The 27,500-nt window shown below is 37.2% G+C and overlaps 1 protein-coding gene across 1 annotated transcript in view; it reads right to left on the bottom strand.

Annotated features, from left to right (window-relative positions):
- The window catches only part of agps (alkylglycerone phosphate synthase), a 56,201-nt gene that overhangs the window by 6,757 nt on the left and 21,944 nt on the right, over positions 1 to 27,500 (bottom strand). The window contains exons 8-19 of the mRNA XM_077247108.1: positions 25,774 to 25,854; positions 22,752 to 22,877; positions 22,504 to 22,612; positions 18,081 to 18,208; positions 15,817 to 15,868; positions 8,385 to 8,461; positions 7,491 to 7,603; positions 6,811 to 6,880; positions 4,954 to 5,015; positions 3,955 to 4,044; positions 2,650 to 2,749; positions 1,935 to 1,992 (exon numbers count right to left, since the gene is read on the bottom strand). Of these exons, the coding sequence (XP_077103223.1) occupies positions 1,935 to 1,992; positions 2,650 to 2,749; positions 3,955 to 4,044; positions 4,954 to 5,015; positions 6,811 to 6,880; positions 7,491 to 7,603; positions 8,385 to 8,461; positions 15,817 to 15,868; positions 18,081 to 18,208; positions 22,504 to 22,612; positions 22,752 to 22,877; positions 25,774 to 25,854 (1,066 nt within the window). The remainder of the gene's footprint in view (positions 1 to 1,934; positions 1,993 to 2,649; positions 2,750 to 3,954; positions 4,045 to 4,953; positions 5,016 to 6,810; positions 6,881 to 7,490; positions 7,604 to 8,384; positions 8,462 to 15,816; positions 15,869 to 18,080; positions 18,209 to 22,503; positions 22,613 to 22,751; positions 22,878 to 25,773; positions 25,855 to 27,500) is intronic.

Genomic DNA, 27,500 nt, shown 5'->3' with positions numbered 1-27,500 from the left:
CACAAATGATTTACTGATTCATTTGATTCATTATTTTCACATTTTCACATTCATTTTTTTGCAGTGAAATAAGTGTACAGTTAGTTCCGTTTGCTAGATTTGTTACAACAATTCACTAAAACCAACTGCTTAAACACACAATTGATTCACTGATTAATTTGAGTCATTACTTTCATGATCAATTGATTCACTGAATCACTTGAGTCATTATTTTCACAATGTTCTCGGGAAGCCCTTCTTGGTAGTGAAATAAATGATCAGTTAGTTCTGTTTGCTAAGTTCATTTGGATGGTTCATTCCAATGAAAACACAAATTATTCATAGATTCACGCAAATAACACCCCCACCCCCAAATAATTCAGATATTCATTTCAGTCATAACTTTCAAAATATTCTTGGAAGCTCTTCTTTTTGTAATGAAATAAATGTTTACTTAGTTCCATCAACTAGGGTTGCTAGGTTCCTTTGGACAGTTTATAAATGATTCACTGATTCATTCTCTTTTTTTGTAGTGAAATTCATTTTTAGTTAGTTCTGTTTGCTAGGGCTGTATTAAACTTTCATTTTGTCAATGTTTTCAAGACGTCACCAATCTCCCACCAAAGTTATTCAGTCAAGTGATTGACGAATGCTTTGCAAATCAGTTCAGGTTATTTCCTGCCGTTCTCCCTCACTAATGGCTGTTTGTACGGTCTCTCTTTAACTCTTTATCTCTAGCACAGCAGCACATCTATTTTAACGTGTTCTTTCAAGATTCAAAGTGCATATATTTGTTGGTGTAGTTTGCTTAGATGCGTACACACGGTCAGTGTGCAACAAAGGAACTGTGTGTGTGTTTGTGTTTAGAGCGAATGGAGGTCTGGTAAGCGTGTGTTTGGTTGTATTCACAGCTCTGACCCGTGGTAAACACAGGTTAGTAAACTGTGTGTTTCTCTCCTGCGCCCTCCCACCTCGCCAGCCCAGACTACATCTGTTTTTTCCAGATACACACACACTCACTTCATTTGTCATGCTGTGATTGTGTGTAGACAAAAGGGCCTGTCGGCAGGCAGATAGTACCGCAGTACTGCTATTAATCACAATTACAGAGAACTACCCCCCTCTCTCTCACACACACACACACACACCATCAGCATGGCTTTCTTTCTTTTAGATTGCAGTCATGAAAGTTTATAAACATCAGCTCACCATTTCCTCTCTCATTTTAAATGTAGAGTTCATTCAAAAATTAAATATCACCTGCACATCGTTTCAAATAGACTTTATTCTCTCTCTTCTGTGGAATAAAAGATGTTATTTTGCATCTGATCTTTGAATGATTCATTCACAAATCTGACCCAATGATCAGGTCGCAGCATTGGACAACTCGTTTGATAATCTTTTCTTACCTATTTTTAACTCGCATTTTCTCAATTATTAGTCTGCAGAATTGTATCTTTTGTATTCCACAGAAAAAAGAAAGAAGTCATTCAGGAAACAAAGTTTCTGAGTGAACTATTCCTTTGGTAGTCCATGTAAGACTCAACCTGTGGGCTACAGATCTCTCTCTCTCTCTCTCTGTGTGTGTGTGTGTGTGTGTGTGTGTGTGTGTGTGTGTGTGTGTGTGTGTGTGTGTGTGTGTGTGTGTGTGTGTGTGTGTGTAGTGTGTGTGTGTGTGTGTGTGTGTGTGTGTGTGTGTGTGTGTGTGTGTGTGTGTGTGATTAATGAGTCTGGTGACGTTTAGCTAGCAGCAGGCGGACGGTAATGTAGATAAGTCACGTGTTTCAGACCCAATAAACCAGGACAAACCCCGACCCCAACGCAACCATTCTCTAAAAAGCTGAATAGTGAAGTCTAGAGGCCGAGTTCTGTGTGTGTTCGGTTTAGTAGAGCTTAGAGTGAGAGAATAGATTCATTTATTTCAGATGATTCATGTGCTGTGTGGTGAAATTCACCTCCATGGTGGTGAGACAGACTTCCTCCATTGGCAAGAATCTCCTCGCGGGCCGCATGCTACACAATAGAAACAAAACAAGATGTTAATTATCATTTTTTAAGCCTAAAAGGAGAAAGATTGTCTCGGGAGCCCTTCTTTTTTGTAGTGAAATAAATAGTTCTGCTTGCTGGGTTCATTTGAACGGTTCATTCCAATGAACACACAAATGATTCACACAAATAAAAAAAAAGCACAAATGATTCACTGATTCACACATATAAACAACACAAATGATTCACTGATTCGAGTCATAACTTTCAAAATATTTAGCAAGCCCTTACTTTTGTAGTGAAATAAATGTTTAGTAAGGTCTATCAGCTAGGGTTGTTAGGTTCCTTTGGATAGCATAATAGGGGCACTTTAATTAAAATTATCTATTTTAAAGACTCCTAATTTTGGTCCAGTCTGTTGTGATTGGTCTACTCTGCTCTGATTGGTCAGATGACCCAGTCTGATGTGATTGGTCTACTCCACTCATTAATTTGAGTCTTTACTTTTTAAATGTTCTTTGAAGCCCTTCTTTTTAGTAGTGAAATAAATGTTTAGTTAGATCTATCAGCAAAGGTTGCAAGGTTCATTGTGACAGTTCATTTTACTTTCACAGGTAAACATTGAGAAATGTTGTGCAAGTTTAAAGATCGATGGCTAATCTTTACCTTTCTTGTTGTCCTTACCTCCACTTTTTCGTAGACATGAACTGGATCACTCAGACCCCGGTAATTAAAGGCAAAATAGAAATACACACAAGCACCCGCATCATACGTCTGTGTAACTCTGGAAAGAGTAAAACAAAGATAAAAACATAAGTTATGATGCTTTCAAGTCCATCCGGGGAAGATATCCACCATTTTATACTGACACCTAGTGGTGTGGATGTGGATGTAGCCATGTTTATTTTTTTTTAAATACTTTAAATATTATTTAATTTTACAATAGGCTATACTGTTTATAATAACACTGAGTGCACTTTTAGGGGTCATAATTACACTAAAATATACTCATGTATAATACATCAAATCTAGCCATTGATATGAAGTTCCTATAAATGAAAAGCTATTGCTAGTTACATTATTATCTATCACTTATCCAGCAAGCTTTATAATAATTCTTCATCAATGGCACACAAAAAGCATAAAGAAACTGTACAGCCCATTTTTACAATCATGATACTAATTTAGCATCAACTAAAGATATCTATATCTATAATACATGCGTTGTTTGCTATGATTTCTTTATTTGTCACAGCAACTCAAAAAGTCTAGGTTCAAATAAAATCCAGCTTTTCCAACTGGTAAGTACAACACTGTGATGGCCGTCATAATTTCTCTAATATGCTCAGTTTTCTAATTTTGTTCTGATATAAACACCTCATAATCACTCATTTCTGAGAGGATGAGGAATGTTCAATAATCTTAATACTCTTCCTGCTAAAGCAGATTTACGGCTGCTGTTGGGCTTTCAATGACTCTAGAAAGGCACAAAGAGAAAGTGAGAGACACTGACATGCTTTCTATCCAGGCCCTGCCTTTGTGACCCTTGACTTTGAGACAAAGTAAGTTTAAGTTTATCTGGTTTTGCAGAGGTTAAATGGCCACATCAATCATGTCACACGCAGCTGGAAAGCAAACAACAGGAAATGAATGGCTAGGAAATGCTCTTCAGCCCAAAACTCCCTCTGTGTGACCGTAAAGGTGAGATTAGAATGAACACAGAGTTCACTAATCAATATATTAGATATACTTCTAGATTTTTACATTTAATGAATAAAATGTGAGCAGTGCTGGGTTATACAATAGTTGCCACCACCATGCAAGGGTCTTGTGGGTAATATTTTTAGTGTACTGCTTTTGAACACTAGTCCGGATGGTCGTTAGACGCTTACTTATGGACAGCAAAGCAAAGGTAAGAAAGATAGACGTGTGTGTGTGTGTGTGTGTGTGTGTGTGTGTGTGTGTGTGTGTGTGTGTGTGTGTGTGTACCTGCATGTGGACAGTGGAGGGAACTGAACTCCTCTCTCCTTACACTCTCTTACAATCCTCTCCTTCACATTCCTGCACAAGTCCAAAATCCTGAAAGAGAGACAAAAAAAAAGAAGATAAATACTAATTAATGTGTTGTCAACAGTAGACAACAGTGGCCAAAAAGTCACCTAATCACTTTTACTCTGAAATGTTACAAATAGTCACATTTAAGTAATTAAAACTTTAATACAACAAAATTTTAAGTATGGGGAAAAACATACAAATACAACAATATACCCCCCCCAAAATAAAATCAATCCACAACAAATCCACAACTAAACTAAAAAACAAAACAAAAACACAACTAAACTAAACAAACTAAACAAAAAAAAAGAGCCAAAACAAAACCGTAAAACTACAGTAGGCAACATTTGAAGTGGATCAAAAAAGTTCAAAGTTGTCCTAAGACAATAACAGATATTGTTCAAAATTCATGTATAACTTTGATGAAAGGTTTTGATCCACTTCCAAATGTTGACTACTGTAAAACCCAACTAAACAAAGACTCCAAAAAACTAAACAAAACCAAAAGACAAAACAAGAGACAAACAAATTCACAACTAAACAAAACAAAGCAAAAACTAAACAAAAAGACAAAAACAAACAACTAAACTAAAACAAAAATAAAACAAAGCAACAACAAAAACACTAAACAAACTGAACAAAAACACAAACCAACAACACCACCACAGCACTCTGGATTCATCTCGCTCTGGACAATCACTCAATGTTGGGATGTATTTAAACTTTACTGCATGAATCAACACCAGTTTTGCTTTTAGTTCATAATCTGTGTTAATACTAAGAGCCAAAATTACAGGTTCAAGTTTTTCCTTTACTTTGTGTCCTTGTAACCTTCCCACCTCCACTAACGCCTCCAGACGGAGACACCAGCGGTGTTAAAGAGAGCGTGGACGATCAACAGCGCAAAACCAGTGATGCATGACCATCGCTCACCTGTCCCAGGGCACAGACGTCTCAAATGACTCTCCCATCACGTAGTAGTCCATTCCCAAATCCTGCACACACACACACATTCAATCCCAGCGTATACAAAGATACATTTATAAGGATAGTGTAGGGGAGAACCGGGGCGAAAGTAACACGGGACGAAAGTAACAAAGCGATTTTCTCTGAGCCCTGACTACATTTGCGTTTCAAGCTATGACAGCATGTTCAGCACGCAGCCAGTGACAGAGCCGCTAAATATCACGTGATTTCATCATCGTTTCCCGCGGTTAGGTCCGGAAAGCTATTTTCGAGTACGGCAAGTAAATTACTGAAGCGGTGCTTTTTTTCTATTTACAAGTTGTGTTTCTCGTTGCATGTGTCACAGTAATGATCAATCTACATGTTATTTAGTGCTGCAACACATGATAAAGTTAGCCTTGTCAGAGTTTTTCGGTATACAAGTAATTCGGGTTTAAGTGTCAGGAGTTCCAGTCGGGACTAAAGTAACACTTGTTACTTTTGTCCCGCTGCTTTGTTTACGCATAGAAACAGCTGGATGGAAACATGACTACAGTTAGATTATTTTGATAATTCATGAATTTATCTTATTTAGTTTAATTGTCATATTGTTCATTATGTTGAATGTTTTATAAAATGGATTGACATTCACAATACAAAAATATTTTAAGCAAATTATAAGCAGGTTATTTTTGAAACATTTGATGAAACTGAAATTTAAAATTAAAATGTAATGTTAATTTTTTTGCAAAGATAAATGACAAAATATGTTTGCAGTTATATGAACAGAGTCATAGTTAATGAAAACCAGAGCAACACAAAATTAAAATATAGATGTATTGTTGTAAATGTATTGTTGTTACTTTTGACCCAACTGTGTGTTACTTTCGTCCCAACTGACGGGGTCGAAAGTAACAATGTGCAACTTATGTTCAAAGTGAAATTATACTGAAGTCATTCGACATTTGTACAAAATACCACCTGGTATTGATAGACCACACTTGTGAGTTATTAACCACAGCAAAAATATATCTCGGTCTAAAACAATATCTTTTAAAATTATGTTTTCCTGAAAATGGTACTTTCGCCCCTGCTCTCCCCTACAGTCTGCTGTATCATGATCTCAAAATAAACCATGACGGGACAAACAGGACCGCTGACGTAATGCAATCAGTGCTTGACCAATCATAGTCAACTATTATATAATAGATATATATAAAATATAAAATATATAATATATCATACTTCAAATGCTCAGGGTCGGTAAGATTTTTTTTGTTTTTCAAAATTGTCTTCTGCTCACCCAGACTGCATTTACTTGATCAAAAATACAGTAATATTGTGAATCAATTTAAAGTAACTGTTTTCTATGTGAATATATACTGCAGTAAAGTATAATTTATTCCTGTGATCAAAGCTGAATTTTCAGCATCATTACTCCAGTCTTCGGTGTCACATGATCCTTCAGAAATCAGTCTAATATGATGATTAGCTGCTGAAGACACATTTATGATTATTATCAATGTTGAAAACAGTTGTGCTGCTTCATATTTTTGTGATACATTTCTTTCAGGATTCTTAGAAATTTCAAAAGAACAGCATTTAACTGAATTTCTTTGTAACATTTTAAATGGCCTTAATGTCAGTTTTGATCAATGTAATGTTTCCATACGGAATAAAACAAATCCTACTGACCCATGACTTTTGACCCATGTGTTCCAAAAAAAAAAAAAAACATGGCATCAAAAACACACATTTATTGTTAGATATAAAAATATAAGTTTTTTGTAGTTGCATTTTGATGTATTTTGAAGTCTGTTGAAATGAAGGGGAGTCATAACACACCCGCAGATACGCGATCACAAACGTCAGCATGTAACCCCTCTGACCGTTGTCCTCTCCTGCTGCCAGTCCCCTAAAACACACACACACACACACACACACACACACACACACACACACACACACACACACACACACACACACACACACACACACACACACACACACACACACACACACAGTAACAAAACAGAGTACAGGTCATTGGGACGTGAAGAGGAAAATCATATATTATCAGCACTGTCAATGTAGCAAGAGAATAACCATCAAGGCGTTTGTGGTCTGGTGAACATTTCCCATATGGATACACACACGCACACAGAGGCAGGGGATCAATAAGGTCAGCTGTGGGATCTATCCATTCATCCCCTTCTATCCATCACAATCGGCCTCTAATCAAATATTCTCAAAATCAAACCAACCTTTAATGCTGAAATTATTCAATCTGTGCTCTCTTTTCCTCACACACCCATCACTGCCACTGAAAGAGCCGTGATGAATGAGGGAGCATGAAAAGACAGAGACAAACGCCAGTGCTTCCGTATACAATCAGAAAGGTCAGTTAAGGTCAGGGGTCACGGCCCTAATGACCCATGCTGAACTATACTGGTGAAACAGTAACTCTGGTTCTATAGAAACGGCATAGATTGGAAGAACACACACATAAACTAAGGGTTTCTTACCCGAATTTGGCTGCGATGTCGTAAACCTGTTTCTCGTGCTGCAAAACCTTCCCACGATCCCCCTCAAATAACAGCGTGGCGACACACAGGTGGTGCGGGTCGAATCCTTTAAACTGAGAACAGTGTTGCACGGTTAGACATGAAATCAAAGGAGACCCACAATCCATCACTGAACGCTATTTTGAAGATTTTTAAAAAAAAATAATTCTTTATCATAATGTATGAGACTTTGACTTCCTCTGCTTCATCTAAAATGGGTTTTCATTTCTGATTTTATTTCAAGTCTGTGTGGGCGTGAATAAAAAAACAACATCAAATATTAGCCAATAATATCAGCGGCTACTTTTCACAAGCCAATCAAATCAGTGTAATGAAATCAGTCTAGCAACATTTCTTGCTTTGGATGTATGAATACTGTGGCTGACCAATCAGAATGAAGTATTTCAGAGACCGGCGTAATAGAGTGCATTAGTGCCCGCCCACTTTTTCAGTGGTGCTGTTTCCGGAAGTATTTTTCCATAACTACTCATTAAAAACTGCTGTTTATATATATATATGTATATATGTGTATATAAATGTATATATGTATATGTATAGGTGTGCGTGTGTGTGTGTAAAAAATAATTTTGTTGCATATATATATATATATATATATATATACATAAAATCAAATATTTAAGTATTTTGAGATACGTGATTATATCATTCGCAGTGCTTCATGGGAGTGGGCGGAGTTAATGAGATCTTTTGCCACGTTTTGCTTGTTTTGACTCTGATTTTCAGTAGACCATCATGGGTAATGTAGTTTTTCAACACAAATTCTGTTCTTCCGCTCTATATCAGCACTTAATTGTTGCAAAACTGTATTGACACACATTCACGCTTATTTCTCACCTTTGTTATGTAGAATTTTTTCAAGCCGTCCACGAATGACGTGAACATGGAGGACACCTGCGGCTTGAGTGCATGACCTGTCAAAACATTGAAATCGTCAGTAAACCTCAGTATTAATCAGCTTTCAGGAGCTGTGAGCAGTCATAGGCTTTCCGCTGGAAACGAATGACTCTCGTGCGGTTCTAACGTCACCAAGCATCCCTCAGTTTTGCCCCTCGAATTTCCCAGAGGCCTTTGTGTCAGATTTATTAGTGGTGTGAACAATAGCGCAGTAATGACTGGAGACACGAAGAGAGGGAAAGGCCGAGAGGGAACGCTGCACATAAATCATCCCGATAGCAGGTCCTCTGATAACAAACGCCAGGGAATCTCACACACACGCAGTCAGATTCACCTCAGCACCAACACAAGATCTCAGATAAATGGAAAAAAATCAGCTGACACGAATTTGTGTGTGAAATATATCACACAAAAAGTCATGTCGCTGCCGTGGCCTAACGGATAGCACACTAACCAGTGTTGTGTTCCCTTACACTTCCTGTCTCTCTCCATCATTTCCTGTCTCTTAGAGCCGGCAATATGATAATACTGTCAAATGGCAGTAATGTGTCATCTGGTAGAGATTTGTTGATGTCTGTGGTACACATATTTGAATAGTTATCAGTATTTATCCACGAAAATGACTAAGAACTGTGAAAACTCAGAGCGAGACGCATCCCAAATAAGTCAAGACGACGATTATTAGAGTTGTTTGTGGATGCTGTCACAACAAACAACATTAAACTGATGTACAGGTTACACTTGTTTATATATTCGCTAGAGCTTCAATGTGCCTTATCCAATTGGAATTTAACTGAATTAACTTTTTTATATTTATGATATAATAAACAAATAATTTGTATTTACTCATGTAAAATTAGTCTGGAATGTTTTGTTTTATTTTATTGTTTGTGAACAAGTGTTACAATGTGTTTAAGTATGTTTGGCCTTTAGTGTGAACTATCAAGTTAGTATAATAATAATAGTAATAATAATAAATATAGCTGCAAGCAACAATACAGGGGCAAGACCCTGGAGGGTGCACGGCTCGGCCCAAAGACCATCTGATGAGATTTTAAACAAAATTGGAAAAAATTTGTAGGAATAGCAAAAAAAAATGTTTTCATTTACCTCAATATGGCGGACAGCCAAATGGATGGAAAGTGACAAATGAGATATCGTAGGAATCAGCATAAACCAAGGATCATTATGACAATGAGAAAACCTACCGAATGTTTTGCCGATATGTCAAATCATTTAAAAGATATTGCCATTCATGTCAAAATTCAAAATGGCGCCCGATGGTTCATCTGACCCTGACAAAATTGGCATCCACGTATTCGGCATGACTCAAGGAATCCATAAACAAGATCATGATTCTGACTCACTATTCAAAAGGAAATTCGAAAAATAGGCATTTTTCAGATCTCATGACCTGTAAGTGGCGGTGTTCCCAAATTTGGCATTGACTCTCAGATCATGGTTCCAATAAAAAATAAATTGATGGAATAGTAGCAAAAAATATGGAATACTGTACTTTTCAAAATGGCCACTACTGTAATGGGCGGAGTCTTAATGTAAGATGTTGTACGTGATCAGCTTGAAGAGAGGAATCAGGTGAACTGGGTTTCATTTTTTTCTAGATCAAAGTGTTCAAAAGTCAACTGGTGGTGGTGCTATAGAGTTGGTACTAGAGACCCCAAATTGGGTCAGATTTCTAGTCATTCCCATCACTACAAGTGTGCCAATTTTCATTATTTTCCCACATTCTGTTCATAGGGCTGCCATAGACTCCCATTCAGGAAGGAGAAGAAAACTAACGAATACAATAGGGGCCCTTTGGGGTTTGGCCACAAATAAAAACAACAACATAATCCAATGAATTGAATTACCTTTCATTTCTAAGAGTATTTAAGTATATATTACCAAAATTTTGAAATAGACAAATATTTTTTCTTAAATTCCCCTTGATATACACTACTGTTCAAAAGTTTGGGGTCAGTAAGATTTTCATTAAGTAATGAAGACTTGTATTCAGCAAGGATGCATTAAATTGATTGAGTGACAGTAAATACATTTATAATGTTATAAAATAAAAAAATAAAAAATAACTGAGAAATATGAAGCAGCACAAGTGTTTTCAAGATTGAATAAATCAGAATATAATAATCATGTTTCTTGAGCATCTAATCCTCATATTATACTGATGTCTGAAGGATCATGTGACTCTGAAGACTGGAGTAATGATGCTGAAAATGCAGCTTTGATCACAGGAATAAATTACATTTTCCCATATATTGACATAAAAAACACTTTTACAATAATTACAATAATGCTCCACAATTTGACAGTTTTTACTGTATTGTTCTACAGTAGTACCATGCTATAGCTATAAATGTACTTATTGCGTGTTTGACTCCATGAGGTTCTTTAACGCTTCCATAGAACGCCAAAACTCACACATTCGTTAGTTAGCATTAGTTAATGAACTAATAAAACAAAGATTAAATTAAGATGCTAACTATATAGCATTGTTTGTTCCACCACGCAATGACTGTTTTTAAGGTGACAATCTTAGTTACACATTTGAAGATTTACTGTATCTTGAAGATTGTTGTATTGTATTGTATTGTATATTCTGTTATAAAGATTGCACATACAAATATAAGCACATAATGTTGTACTGTAAATAAACAACTTTTGTTCTGTTAGATGTTCTGTGTTTTTGGGTTTTGTATAATAATATCTCTAGGTAATGAAGATATATTAACAAAATTGTATATATTATGTATAAAACATATATAAAATACATATATAAAGAAAAGGGGGGCTCATTGATTCATTTTGCCTGGGGCCCCTACTGAGTGTTGGTTCGCCTCAGCCAACGACCAATAGTTTGAGAGGATCCACCGCTTCGCTACGCTGTACCGTGCAGAAATTGCATGCGTCTGAACCCAACCTCCTTTTTCCTCTGCTTGCGATTATAAAAAAAGAAGACTTCTGGGCTTAAAGTGTGCATGCTGCAAAAGCCATAATGATTACAGAGAGCAGAGTCTTCATTAAAGAGTCGATTCATCTCTCTCAGAAGTGCACCGTGGATGAAAACACAGATCCGCACAGGAGTTAACGAGATCCCTGGAGACGGGGAACTTTTCCACATTTATCTGGCAACCCCTCACAGATTCTCCCACATCTCCGCGTGTCACGTCATCAACCCCGGCGGCACTGAGAGCTTAATTGCTGCCAGGGCCATTTTTCATTGTTCCTGAACGGCGTGTTTGTGCATTCGCTCGCTGCTCAGCTGGTAAAATAATGATCAATTTCACTTTCTACGCGGCGGCGGCGCGAGCGGGGGTTCTCCAGAGATGAATTACACCACTGATGTAATGAATACACAGAACAACAACAAGTAATAAAAACAAAAACAAAGCTCTCAAATGCTAAATCTTGCAGTTCATCTCAGTGGAGGGGAATATGAAAACGGATCACCGTCTCTAAAGACAGAAGTCAATATACAGCAAATCTGGATATTACGCACCAGTCAATGACTTTACAACTCCACAGAAATACTAAATTGTCTAATTAAACATTGATGCCACTTACAGTAACTCAATGCGTTTGTGATGTCACACAACTCACTGTGAAGGTTTAGCTCATGAATATTAATTAGGTTTTGAGCAAATAATTTAAAATTATGTTTTCATTTGGAAATCAGATAGTAACAGGAACATTGTTTTCAGGAACAGGAACATACAGATTGGAACAGTAGTTACAATACATTACCAAAAACATTAATGTTACAAATGTTTAAAATCAAAGCTTCTTACACAATGATTTGAGATAAATCAGTCTTCTTGATCAACTGAAAGGCTCAAATGAACTTGTATAATAGATTAAATGATGTAAAAAAAAAACAGTATTATATTATTTATAATAATAGTAATAATAATATACACCATCGTTTAAAAGTATGGGATCAGTACGATTTTTTTGAGAGAAATAAATACATTTATTAAGCAAGACATTAACTTGATCAAAAGTGCCAGTAAAGACATTGTTAATGTCACAGAAGAATCGGTTTCAAATAAATGCTGCTCTTTTGAACTTTGTACATCAAACAATCCTGAAAAGAAGATTGGTTTCCACAGAAATATGAAGCAGCACGACTGTTTTCAACATTGATAATAATCAGAAATGATTGTTGCGCAGCAAATCATCATATTAGAATGATTTATGACGCATTTAAATATTTAATTAACACATTAATATCTTAATCCTTGCATCTGTCACTGTCAGGTCCAGGATTTTGTAGCTCAGTAGAAAAATGTATCCGCAACCTCATATTAAGTATGGTGTTGGTCCAGCAGTAATGTTTTCACTTTGAGAATAACAGGTCATATAATATACTGCTATATTTAACAACCATTGAGAACATCCGACCTGTCGTCTGGATTATGACAGAAGGACTGCAGGATCATAATTATTATTTTTGCAATTACACCTTTTAAAGTCCAGCTTTTAATGTTGTTATATGTCTATGTGGTGTTTTTAATATGAATTTACACATGATTTGTCTTAAAGTATAAGTCGACAGCAATGCTGAGTATTTTCTGCTTAAAACTGCAGTGAAACAAAGACAGTCTTAAAAACACGGTTTGAAATCGCTGGTGTTTCTGACGTCACAAACTACCTTGTAAACAATCAGAACAACGTGTGATCGTCAACGAGTGGATCTCTGAGCTGAGTGAGTGAGTGAGTGGAGGCGGGGCTCATTTGCATATTCATAGAACTGCGTATACTAAATGAGGCAAGGGTGTCGATTTACATTCAAGCTATTTTAAGACAAAGAAGGGAACAATTTTAAATGTTATTTTGGTGATCAAAGACGAGTTTTAAGGGATAAAATGGTTGACTACAGGGGGACTTTAAAAAGCATCTGCTATACACATGAACATGAATGTAAGTTACAAGACTGCTTCTTAAAGCACACAGATCACTGCGTATGTTACGGCAGTTTCCTAAGGTTTGTGTTATTGCTGAAGCGTAATGAATTACAAATACTCACGGTACCGTATTTAAGTGGTTTTTATCAGAAATTATACTTTGAGTAGTTTAAAAATGGTGTACTTTTACTTGAGTGCATTTTAAGTGATGTATCGGTACTTTTACTCCGCTATTTTCCCTCTGTTTGTGGTCGTTACTCATTACATGCCTGTTTTAATTGTATTTTTATCCATTAACGTGATTGGATCGAGAAATCGGTCTTGTGACTGTCGTCAAATCAAATTCTGCATAGAAAACTTTAACCACCAACAGCTGTTAATCATTACTGCAGTGGAAGTGCATTCAAGCATCAATTCAATGCAGATATCAGCATCTTCCTCTAATGTGATAAGGTACATCATTTCTGAATATGAGCTGTGAAGGTGTGGACTCTCTAAATGTGCAAAAACACCTGTACTGAAGCTTGAGAACAGGTTCAGTATGCAGTGCACCTTATGAGAGACCCATGGCGTTAACTTGTACTGCATCTCTTTCAGTGCGGGACTACAGCTCGTTAATAAAAAACTTTTTTTTTTTCATACAATTCATACAATCCGCCTTCATTTAGCAAGTGCACTTGCACAAAAACATTCTTCAAGTTCAATTTTTTGTTGCAATTCAGTTGTGGATGCTGCTGAAAATATGTGTGTGTGTGTGTGTGTGTGTGTGTGTGTGTGTGTGTGTGTGTGTGTGTGTGTGTGTGTGTGTGTGTGTGTGTGTGTGTGTGTGTGTGTTTCTTTTGAAAAAGTTTAAATTGTAACATATTTAATGTCATGGAATTACAGTGTAATTAGTGTTAGCTCACGATCTTAGGTGCATTAGGTGAGGTAACCTGATCATTTTAGTGATTCTCATTTCTGTATAAAAACACTACAACTGGTATCGTTTTGGAGAGAAAATGTGCAAGAATAGCATGTTCAGGCTCAGTGGCCTTACACCTCATTTTAAATCTTTCTTTTTTTTAAACAATATGATTTAAATGGTGATGATGGTGCTGTACTGTACTGATCTCTGTACAAGTGCATTTAAAAAAAATGGATGATAGATATTCTTCAATCTTTCAGACAAACAACAAAAGCTAATGTGAATTACATTATGTACAATGTTTTAATTTTTTTTAGTGCACAGTGTTTCAGATCAGTACTCAACGAGTCTTTTAAATAAGCTTCTTTTTTACTCTTACTCAAGTAGTTTTTTGGACAGGTACTCTTTACTCTACTCGCACTACATTTTTTGGAATGTAATGGTACTTTTACATGAGTATAGTTTTTCAGTCCTCTGAAGCGGTGCGGCGTGAATCCCTGTCTGATCTGAGATCAGCCCACACATGACACAAGTTCTCCTCGCCGACCCTTCAGCAACGGGACCAGCACAAAACACCCAGCATTCCCACGCAGTAGTGTGTGTCTCAGTCAGCAATCGAGCTCGTCAAGCAGTGTATCGTGTACATGAATCCGGACACTGGCTACTCAATTTCCGGCAACAATTCTACATATAATATCACCGCTGGTATTAATAAACAACAGGCAGGGCATTTTATATTTTTTATGCGGTTAAAGCTGCTTAAACACATTGTTCTGTTACATATTCAACACATAATATTACATAACACAAATTTTAAATGTTAATTAGACGCGTTGAGACTTCTATCTTCTATCGTGTGTCATAATTATTGAGTTGGCTCCTGGGTTTTATGTTTCACGCCTCAGAAATGTGACGTGATTTCTGTTAAGGGAGAATAGTGAGCATCGATGCTCCCTGGTTTTTGCGGTGCATTGTGGGACTTTTTAGGGTGCGAATGCTTCAGTGGACTGGAAGGATTCTGCGATTGACACACCCCTTCAAATGTCCGACTCCCTGATCAGTGCGCCGACTACTGAACTAGAGAGCCGATTGAGACGCACCCTTTTTGATTTGTTCAGCATCCCAACACTTTATGAACAATGACTTTCCCAACCATTTTTTCTTAGGAAATTATCTTCTAGTAAAATCTAGATGGCTATAGAAACTTTTCCATTATTAAAAGAGGGAATCCCAATCTGAACCCATTTGACCAAAAATATTTAGTCCTTTTGAGATTGAGAAGTCAATATTTCACTAATTAAACACATTCATATGTTCACGGTTCTCTGATGTCAGTTAATAAGTAAATTAAATATCCTCTCTTTTTTGTTCTTGATGTTTTTTTTAAGAATATTGGTAATTTTGATGTGACTTTTTTGTTTCTTTCTGAAGGCAGTCGTCATCACTACTGTAAAAGAGCTGTGTGAAGATTCTTCAAAATATCGTTTTTGTACCACAGAAGAAAGAAAGTAATATAGGTTAGATTAGAAGGACAGACGCAACTCACCGAACTGAAACTGCTCGTTGTCCATTAGCCGAATGGATGCTGGAGCACATCTCTAGAACAGGAATAAAGAAAAGGAAACATGCTCAGACAGAAACAGATTAATAGACGGAGGCGTATAATGACCCTCTCCTACACTTTTAAACAAATCTACAGTGTTATTATTGCTCAGACAGTTGTTAGGAAACACCTACAGTACAGAAAAATCATATTCCAATTAAAATATAACCCGATTTTTATAAAGGCAGCCTTGGGGCGAAGAGAAACGGATGGAGGAGCAGTGTAGATCCTGAACAGTATAATCAATAATTTAATTTTAAGTTTGGATCCCAGTTTGTTTATGGGCTAATAAGAGGCAGCGCTGTACAGAACGGTAACACTGAGATCATCAATAAGGGCTACATCAGCAGCAACACACAGACTAATGAGAAGCCCAGATCTGAGGCCATTAGCTTCACACACACACACACACACACACACACAGATTCAACATGCACTCTTCAAAATAAAGCTTCTTTAAATAAAGCTTACTGGCATCCGTCTTCACTTTGACAGCTAATTTCCCACTTAGTTTTAGTCGTATTCTTTTGACAAAAATGCAATTCTACAATAAATTCAGTCAACTAAAATCCAACAGTTTGGAAATAAAAAACTAAAATGAGAACAAATAAATACAACAGAACAAAGATGAAATAAACAGTGCTTTAAAGGGGCATCGGATGCTAAATTCACTTTTACATGGAGTTTGCATATAAATGTGTCTGTAGTGTGTGGACACAACCACCATACAATGAAAAAAATCCTTTCACTCCTTTTTTTAATCTTTAAAACACTAAAAACACTCTCAATCAAAACACTGTTTGGATTTTCTGAGCAATATGATGTCATATTATCATTTAAAGAGACAAGCACCGAAACGGGTCGCTGTGAACAGAGCTGTTTTTGAGGAGGTAAAAGGGTGTTGTTTAACACAACCATTGAGGAATTTTACACAAAGTATGTTACAAACTTTACATGAACACCCTAAAGAATCATACCAACTTGTGGAAAATGGGCATCCGATGACCCCTTTAAGTTTGATAATTGTAGTATTCAGGTAAGAAATACAGAAATTCAATAAAGTAATCAAATGTAAAATGACAGTCTTCCTTCTATATATCCTTATTAAAGCTACTAAAGTTATTCAGTCAAGAGCAGTGAGTGATTTTCCCTTTATCTTTTGCTGTTTGCGTTAAAGGGATAGTTCACCCAAAAATAACCCCATGATTTACTCGCCCTCAACCCATCCTGGGTGTATATGACTTTCTTCTTTCAGACGAATACAATCAGAATGACGCATTGACGAACACGAAAGCGCAGAGGATAGAGCAAAACAAAACACCGATCACAATTTTTTTTAATATAATTGTTTTCCTGTAGCTCAAACAGTAGAGCGTTGTTGCTTGCAACGCCAAGGTCATGGGTTCGATTCCCAGGGAAAGCAAGAAACTGAGAAGATGTAAATGTGTACCTTGACATGCAATCTAAGTCACTTTGGATACAAGCATCTGCCAAATGCATAAATGTAAATGTTTTCAACATTGATAATGATGATAAATGTTTCTTGAGCATCAAATCATCATATTATACTGATTTCTGAAGGATCATGTGACACTGAAGACTGGAGTAATGATGCTGAAAATCCAGTTGTGATCACAGGAATAAATTACATTTTAATATATATTCACAGTTATTTTAAACTGTTATAATATTTCACAATATTACTGTTTTTTGTCTTTTTAATCAAATAAATGCAGCCTTGGTGAGCATAAGAGACTTCTTTTAAAAACATAAAAAATATTAGCGATCCCAAATTTTTGAATGGCATTATATTATATATATATATATATATATATATATATATATATATATATATATATATATATATATATATATATATGAAAACCTAAATAACAGAATATCACTAGAAAATGAAGTTAGGCTGGGTCAGTCACTAGAAAATGAAGTTAGGCTGGGTCAGTCACATGTAGTCACATGTAGTATATAGTATTACATAGTATGTGAATTAATTATGTCAATATATAGTTTATATCATTTAGTAATGCTGCTTTTGACTTGACAATGTTGATATATATTTGTCTATTTATTTATTAATATATAAGGTTATCTTTATTATGGAAGATTTTATTTGTACTAATCTACGGGTCTCGCAATTGCCCCATGGGGATAAATCAAGTTTTTGAAATGAAATGTAGGCCGGTACTGACCTGTCTGGCCACCTCTCTCATGCACGCCACACCCTGCTGGAAGTTTGGGAATACCACGGAGCCATACTTCTGATACTCGGGAACGGGTCGGATCTTCATAGTAACTTCAGTCACCACTCCCAGAGTTCCTAAAGAGCGAGACACATATACACCATTGGCATGTGTATGCACAGATGGAGTCACACCAGTATCACACAAGTGACCGTTTTCAAATGAGGTTTGATCTGATTCAGTATTACTGTATCACACACGAGGGCTAAAAATGTGTGCAGTTTGTAATGTGCATGATCTGAATAGTCCTTAACACCAACAACAGGATATAACAGTCAGTCTGAGAGTTGTAAACACACACACACACGAGAGGAGCCCCTGACTCTCTGCAGGAGATCTGCATGTTCATTTTCACCTGAACGCTCAAGTTTCTTCCACTACAAAAGGAAGCAAAGAGATTTACAGACTGTGTGTTCTGTGACATAAAGCAGGTCAGTATCAAACGACACACTGGGGGGAGAGCAGAGTCACCGGGGCCCGACGCAGCAGGCTTTCTGTCCCGAACCAGCGTGACCTCTGACCCCGCATCTGCTGCTTCTAGACTCATTACCCAAAGCCCAGAGCAAGCAAACATGTATGAGTGTGTAACAATCCGGTGGAGAGTTTATACGACCCATCATTGAGACCGTATGCTGGATCAAGCTTTATGAGCAGAACATACCTCAGCATCAAAACGACACTCATCCTCAACCTTCACTCAGATTTTATTCACTAAACTGTAAAAAGTTTTAACAGGACTGTAAAATGCCAAAATAAACAGCTGTTGATTTGCTTAAGTGTAATTTTACTTTTAAATATGGCAAAATCTATGGTTTTTGGAAGTAAAAACTATGAATTAGCATACGATTTATAGTTAAAAACAGTAAAAGTTTAACATCGCATTATAATAATAATAATAATAATGTCTAATGTATGGATTTTGGAAGTAAAAACTATGAATTACTATATAATTTTGGTAAAAAACAGTCATTTTCAGTTTAACATACCATTATACTATATGTAATATAACTGTAAAATCCTGCTAAATTTTGGGATTTGGAAGTAAAAACTATGAATTACCATATAAATTATGCAGAAAAACAGTAAAAGTAAATGGTTTAACATTACATGTAATTTTACCGTAAAATACTGTCTAACTTGTGTTTTTTTAGGAAACTATGAACTACCATATATTTTACAGTGTAAAAAACGTAAAAGTAAATGGTTCAACATCACATGATATGTAATTTAATAGTGATAAAATAATGTCAAATTTATGGCTTTTGGAAGTAAAAACTATGAATTACTGTATAATTTATAGTGTAAAAAAGTAAATGGTTTAACATCACAATATATTTTACTGTATAATAATGCCAAATTGATGGCTTTTGGAGCAAAAAACTATGAATTACTATATCATTTATGGTAAAAAAAACACACAAAAAACTGTAAAAGTAAACGGTTTAACATTACATATGTAATTTTACTGTAAAATACGGCCAAATTTAGTTTTTTTGGAAGTTAAAACTATGAATTACCATATAAATTATGCTGAAAAACTGAAAAAAGCCAATTTTACTGTAAAATACTGTCTAAATTATGTTTAAGGAAACTATGAATTACCATATCATTTCCAGTGCAAAAACAGTAAGTCCATGAGTGACACATCACATGATTATATTTCAATTGTTTGTTGTTCAAATTTTTGTTATCAGTAATGTACTTTACTGATAAGGTGTTTTGTAACAATTTATGTTTAGTTAATATTTATTGTATTATTTTAGTGTAATGTGTCTTATATCACTTAATGAAATATATTTTAAATACACCATCCTGTAATATCTGAAATATTGTCTCTCTTGTATAGTTTCTTTATTACTGGATTCTGAATTTCTGGCTTAATTTTTTTTAAGATAAATTTAACAGGTGATTTTTTACAGTGATCATTATAACAAGGATTGTTCCAGGATAAATACTGTACAACTTCTGTCCCACTACCCCAGTACAGAACAACAGCTCAATAGATTGAAAAGTGAAATTATTTTCACTTAAGTTGTATTTAACCCAAGTTATTCCTTTAAACGTAAAAAAAACACCCGGTTAACCATCAGACACACACCTCTGACACTAGAATCATGACCGCCGTAAAAACAACAACAAGAACAACAATTCTATCATCTGAACTTTAGTGTGTCAAAGGGGAAAAGTGAAATGTGTCCTTCTTTAGGATCTAAATGTCCCTAACATTACAAACCCATTAAAGAAGCCAGATGTCCCTCCTAATGGAATCATGAATGCTTAATTAATGCAGATTAAACATGGGAAACAATCATCCTCCCACAAAAAATTCATATGTGGCGTAAAGAGCTTCAGAACGTTTTGCTAAATACAATGGTTATGGCCCATTTTCATCACTTCAGGGCTTCATTTATGCCATAATGAATGTTTAGAGAGACAAATTAATAATAATATAATTTCCTTTGGATAAGGGGGTACTTTTAAACAGAATCGTGACGTGAAAAATATCAAGCACATACTTCTGACCTGTTGCCCTGTCTGAAGAGAGTCTGTAAATATGTGTGAGGAACATTACCACCGTATGTCATACACTGTTAGTTAAACATGTGTCACCTCTACTGGCTAACCCTAACGCCTAAATATAGCCTCAATCTCAAGTTTTATTTGAGCTAAACTACAGCTTCACAAGAGTTTCATTTGCTAAATGATCCATGGTATCATCTATTATACATTGATCTGCCTCTAAATGACACATACAAAAAAATGAATTATGATTGGTCACTTCACGTGTTGGTCAGACGTGCTGAGTAAAAGTGCAGTTATTACCAAGAGAAAAAAAAAAGCAGAAAGGACAAGAGCCCCAAATAGGGCAACATGACCTTAGATAGAGTCCGATACAACCAAAACTTTGCGCTGTGACTCTCTCTGATAAAGAGGAATGTGTTTTTGAAATCCTTTAGTGATTGATACAAACTCTCACTTTCAGTACAAACTTATCCTACTACCAGTGACCCAACCAATGTCAGAGTAACTTCAGTGTGCACACTGAGAAGAGGAAGCGTAATCAAACTGAAGTCTAGAGAATCTTCAGTCTCCTAATGAAACCTTGAAGACTCATGATTTAACTTGCTTTATCCAGAGAAAGAAATGCTCGTTGTCATGAATACAAAAGTCCCCGTGACCAGACCCTTCAGATATTCAGAGAATCTACCGGCCCAAAGCATAGTTTGGTACTACATGTACGGTAGAGTGTGCGTACAGTACGTATGATGTAAATGTCATCTCCATAGAAAGTGCAAAGCCCTATTTTTCTTTTTAATTGCACGCACTTTGTACCCTCAAGTTCATTATGCTTCTTGCTCCATTTAGTTTGTCCACAAGGTGGAAACCCATTGTTTCATAGTCAAAACAGGTTTTTTTGCCATTGTTTGCCTCTATTTAGGTATTTTTTATTTAAAGGGGTGGTTGATTATGATTTCACTTTTTTAACTTTAGTTAGTGTGTAATGTTGCTGTTTGAGCATAAACAACATCTCAAAAGTCAAAACGCTCAAAGTTCAAAGCAAAGGGAGATATTACCTTTTAAAGAAATTACCTTTTAAAGAAATTGCTTTTTAAGGACTACAACAAACGTTGACGGTTAGTGACATCACAGACCCTAAAATTTACATAAACTCCGCCCCCAGGAACGCGACTTCATAAACACACTCTTCATATAACTTCATATACACACTCTGGGGACACCAGAGACTTATATTACATCTAGTGAAAAGGGCATTATACCCCTTTACTTATTTATGGGACGGGATCAGAAAGGACCAGTTGGGATTCAAACTCGGGTCACCTGAAGCGCAGCTGCAAACAGAATCAGTCATTTCCAAAAGATCCAAAAGATAGAATTGAGAAATTTTACATAAAGGAAATGAAGACTATTAAACATTAGGAATTTGTGTTTTAAATGTGCTAAAAGGGATAGTTCACCCAGATTTTTTAAATTTATCATCAATTACTCACCCTCATGTCGTTCCAAACCTGTATGAATCCCTTTCTTCTGCTGAACACACACACACACACAAGATAAAAAGATGGACTACATTGATTTCCATAGTATAGAAAAAATACTATTGAAGTCAAAGGGGTCCATCAAATGTTTGGCAAACCATATTCATCAAAATATCTTTGTGTTCAACAGAAGAAAGAAACTCATACAGGCTTGAAACAACATGAGGGAGTAAATGATGACAGAATTATCATTTTTGGGTGACCTATTCCTTTAATTGTCAAGATGTATACAAATATACCTTTGAGGTCAAGTACGACCCAGACATGTTCTTAAGGATTCACAGATACAGTCCTCACACACAGTGTGTCCGTACCTTCTGAGCCCATAATGAAGTGATGTATGTCGGGGCCAGTGGACATGCGGGGCCCCAGACAGCTCTTCTCAATCACTCCTCTAGGGGTCACCATCTTTATATGCACCACCTGGGACACATCAGATCACAGGTAACACGTGAACACAAGACTGATGCGGATAAAACACGTCTGAAGTGTTCGGGGGTGAATGTTTTGAGCGAGCGAGGTGCATGCGTGTGTGTTTGTGTGTGTGTGCTGAGAGACATACCAGGTCCTCAATGTTGCCGTAGATGTTCTTCTTCATGCCCGAGGCGCGGGTCGCCACCCATCCGCCCAGGGAACTGAACTCCATGGAGTCCGGCTCGTGGCCCGTACAGTAGCCATGCTCATTCAACTACACACACAAAACAAAATCTTATTTACAAAGTATTTTTTTACAAACTTTTATTTTGGATGCGAGTAATCGATTAAAACATTGTTTTCTTATGCCTGGTACACACTGTATGATTTTGGGCTGTCCCAGACAAAAGATGACCAAACGTGGCGATTTCCATGATCGTGGCACCAAAATCTACGCATAGACTAAAAAGATATGGACGTAGTGTGAGTGATGTCACCAGTAGTGTATCTGAGGAGAGTTTTTGAAGCCCAAAGTGGGCGGAGCCGGCCGTCGCCATCTTGGCAGCGCGTCACTCCCGGATAAACGAAAACGTGCAGCGAGGCGGATTAGCTGAGGTGACGTGACGCTAGCAGACAAACGGCTAGCAGTGACATCAGTCACTCAAGTGGCCACGCCCTTAACTATGCAGAACTTTAAGACTTAATATTATTAAATGAGTTATAAAAAAAGTTCACCCCCTCACAGTTGTCATGAAGGGCAAAATTAGCTATATAGACCAATACCATAAATTTCATAATCATCACAATCTACATCTCCTGACTAGCCAATAAAACTGAGAATAGCGCAACATGTTGCTAAAACTGAAAACTACTTCCCTCAATCTTCATTCACAAGATTGTCATGCCAAGTGATCCTCTTTTCCCTAGCCATGACCACGTCCATATTCTCCTCTTTCGCTTCCTGCTCTTTTTTTAACGCACATAAAAACCACAGAAGTGCGATTCAGTTTAGCACTAGCACATGCTGATGACGTTTTATTCTTCTATACTAACTTGCGTCGTAGCCAATATGTGTCATCTTCGTACAGTCTACATACATGTCGTAGCCACGTTTATTATATCCATGTCGTACAGAGTGACATGTAATGATCTTATAGGATTGCTGAAATCACACAGTCTGGAGCAGGTATTAAGCAAAATCATAAAGTACAATTCTTCTGCTAAATAAGACAGTCCTTCATATAAAGTAAGGTTAATAGTTAGTACTGCATATTATGATATGTATTGGGGCAACAAATTTTATATATATATATATATATATATATATATATATATATATAAAAAAAAATCACCCCTGGATAAACAATTGCAGCTGGTGAACAGATGTTGAACATCATCGCTGTTACAACATCGTGTATTTTAGCACAGCTGGATCCCTGTCCTGACCAATCAGCATCCAGGATGAGATCAGTTTCATAATAAAAATGTGAATGACAATAAAACACAACAGCCTCACAGGAAATGAGTTTCTAGATAAACACAGAAGTACTGAAGGCTTATGGAGTGTTACAGATGTTTCCTGCGGTCAGACTCACACTGTGTGTGTGTGTGTGTGTGTGTGTGTGTGTGTGTGTGTGTGTGTGTGTGTGTGTGTGTGTGTGTGTGTGTGTGTGTGTGTGTGTGTGTGTGTGTGTGTGTGTGTGTGTGTGTGTGTGTGTGTGTACGTGACAGCCGTATACCTGTGAGGGAGCTGATGGACTTATCGATCAGTCTCAGATAAACACACGCTCCAGGTGATTTTATTAAGCAAACCCCCGAGAAATACACACACTTTAATGTTCCACTATCTTTCAGGCATCTCTCTACACACACACACGTTTTTGTGAAAAACTGGTACGAATGAAAAATACGTCACATATGGGGACATATTATTGGTGTGTATTCATACTTTTGTCCTGATATCTCTCAAACAGTCTCACGCCATTTTTTGACATTAGTTTAATGCAGCAATTCTCAAACTGTGGTCCGCGGACCACTAGTGGTCCGTCAGGGTACTGCAGGTGGTCCGTGGAAAGGCAAAATAAAAAATAAAATAAATAATATTTTTTATCTTCATTTTACCAGGAAATTCCCATAAAAAAATAAAAAGTAAAAAGAATATTTAGGCCTATATTGATACAAAATTTTAATTAAATTGTCAAGTTATTGTGTAATTACTAAAATTGGCAAGTGACGCTCGGCCGTGACGCCAAGTTCAGTGCCGTTCAGTGTTGCCAGATGTACGATAATTATCGTATTTGTACGATAATTTTGACCCCTGTACCATGTACGATCAATAATGAAAAAAATCCCATAATGTACGATAATTTCTACGATAAATGATCAGTCGTTCGTCCAAACACACATCCTACCGCTTCTCTCTCTGACCCAGAATCATTTCGCAGGCTCCCCTGCCTGCACGCAAGCACGTATACAAACACACACACACAGGCACCACACGGTCGCCCGGCCCGCACGTCAACACTACACCCAACCTTGTAATGGTGCAGCCGTTGTGTGCAGTAAACTTTCTTTTAACAAGCCTGTTGTACTGATGTGATGACCAGTTATAGTTTTAGTGCTACTGTAGTAAGCCTATTTAGAAGTGCGGATAAATTCAGGTAGGACTGTGTGTAGACATATTTCATTATGTGTATTATGAGGTGGTCCGTGAAAATTCTTGATTACAAATAGTGGGTCCACACACACAAAAAGTTTGAGAACCCCTGGTTTAATGGGACCATCTGCTGTGTCACAAGTGTGTGTGTGTGTGTGTGTGTGTGTGTGTGTGTGTGTGTGTGTGTGTGTGTGTGTGTGTGTGTGTAGACAGGAAGTCCCAAGCAAATGGCCTGTTTTTACCCTTCAGCATGAACATGAATGTTAGGTTTCCGTGTTTTATGGGGACTTTCCATAGACATAATAGTGTTTATACGGAACAAGCTGTATATTCTGTCCTCTAACACTAACCCGACCCCTAAACCTACACATCACACAAAACTCACAAAAACATCACTCAGTGTAATCTATAAGCTGTTTTCCTCATGGGGACCAAACAATGTCCATGTGTATATATATATATATATAAGGAATGTGCAGAAAGCTGTTGTGAAATCAGTGTGTGGATCAATGACCTGTCTCTCCAGATCCTGTCCGATGATCCCAGCCTCGATATGCGCCGTCAGATTCTTCTCATCAATCCACAATATTCGGTTCTGAAAGGAACAAACAGCAGAAGATAACAGGTCACTCATTGAATCGTTTATCAGACAAGCGCACAGCTCTTTCCATGAAGAGAGTGAAATAAAGGACAAAACAGCCTATTCTTTTTTCTCTGATGTTTATACAACCAAATTAAAGTTTAAATGAGGGTTTCAAAGTATATTTAGAAAATCTTGTTTCAGGCATTCTTAGAACCTTTGTTTAATTTTGTTATTTTCATTTCTAACAATAAACACTGAATAAACATCACAATTAAATAGTGAAAACCCTGAACTCGTAGCTGGGTGGAACATTTAGAACAAAAGCATGCGTAAGAGTCGAATGGCCGAGCTTGAGCTTGATGAACGCTGTCACATTTGAGAAAATAAAACAGGAAATAATATGCAACTATGTTGGATTCACTACCATTTAAGTTTGTGGTCGGGTTTGCTGCATTTAAAAATACAGTAAAAACAGTAATATTGTGAAATATTATAATTCAAATTAGCTGTTTTCTGTGTGAATATTAAAGTGTAATTTATTTCTGTGATCAAAGCTGAATTTTCAGCATCATTACTCCAGTCTTCAGTGTCACATGATCCTTCAGAAATCATTCACTCAATCAACTGTGATATTTTTTTTAGGATTCTGTGATTCCCATGAAAGTGAAAATTAAAAAAGCATTTATTTGAAATAGAAATCATGCTTAATTTCTTTACTGCTACTTTTGATCAATTTAATGTTTCCTTAAACCCACAGACTAGTTGAATATTAAAATTTGCAGGATAAAAACGGAGTATGTGCATATGACCAAAGACAGCAAAATATGAGATGCACAATGCAATAGTGTAGAGAATAGATTATAAACACAAAAAACAACAGATGTATGTACAGAAGACTCAATACATTTTATACATGTACACCTCAATACATTGCAGATATGCTCACTGAATATAAAGCCAACAGATCACTCAGATCTTCAGGATCACATCAGCTAGAAATACCAAGGGGTCACTCTAATGGCGCTTTTCCACTGCATGGTGCGGCTCGGTACGGCTCAGTATGGTTCGGGTTGGTGCGGCACGGTCCGGCTCGCTTCGCTTTTCCACTGCGTGGTACGGCTCAGCACGGTTCGGCTCGGCTCAGTACGATTCGGCTCAGCTCGCTCGGCTCAGTATGGTTCGGCTCAGTGCGGTTTGCAGGGTTCAGTACGGCTCGGCTTGGGTCAATACGGCTCAGTACGGTTCGGCTCGGCTCAATACGGCTTGGCTCGGTACGGCTCCATACGGTTCGGCTCGGCACTGTTCAGCTCGGCACTGTTCAGCTCGGCTCAGTACGGTTCGGCTCGGCACAGTACGGGTCAATACGGCTTAGTACGGTTCGGCTCGGCACGGTTCGGCTCAGTGCGGCTCGGCTCGGCTCAGTTCGGTACGCATTAGTACGGTCCGGCTCGGCACGGTTTGGCTCAGCACGGTTCGGCACGGTTCGGCTCAGTGCGGCTCGGCTCAGTACGGTTCGGTACGGCTCAGTACGGTTCGGCACGGCTCAGTACGGTTCGGCTCGATACGGCTCAGTACGGTTTGGCTCGGCTCAGCTCGGCTCAGTGCGGTTCGCACGGCTCAGTGCGGTTCGCACGGCTCAGTACGGTTCGCACGGCTCA

Source organism: Siphateles boraxobius, unplaced genomic scaffold, assembly GCF_051911475.1.
Source record: "Siphateles boraxobius isolate OS27281-9 unplaced genomic scaffold, OSU_SipBor_1 106, whole genome shotgun sequence".
Lineage (NCBI taxonomy): Eukaryota > Metazoa > Chordata > Actinopteri > Cypriniformes > Leuciscidae > Siphateles > Siphateles boraxobius.
The sequence above is the reverse complement of the archived record's forward strand: the minus strand, read 5'-3'. Positions and strand labels throughout refer to the sequence as shown.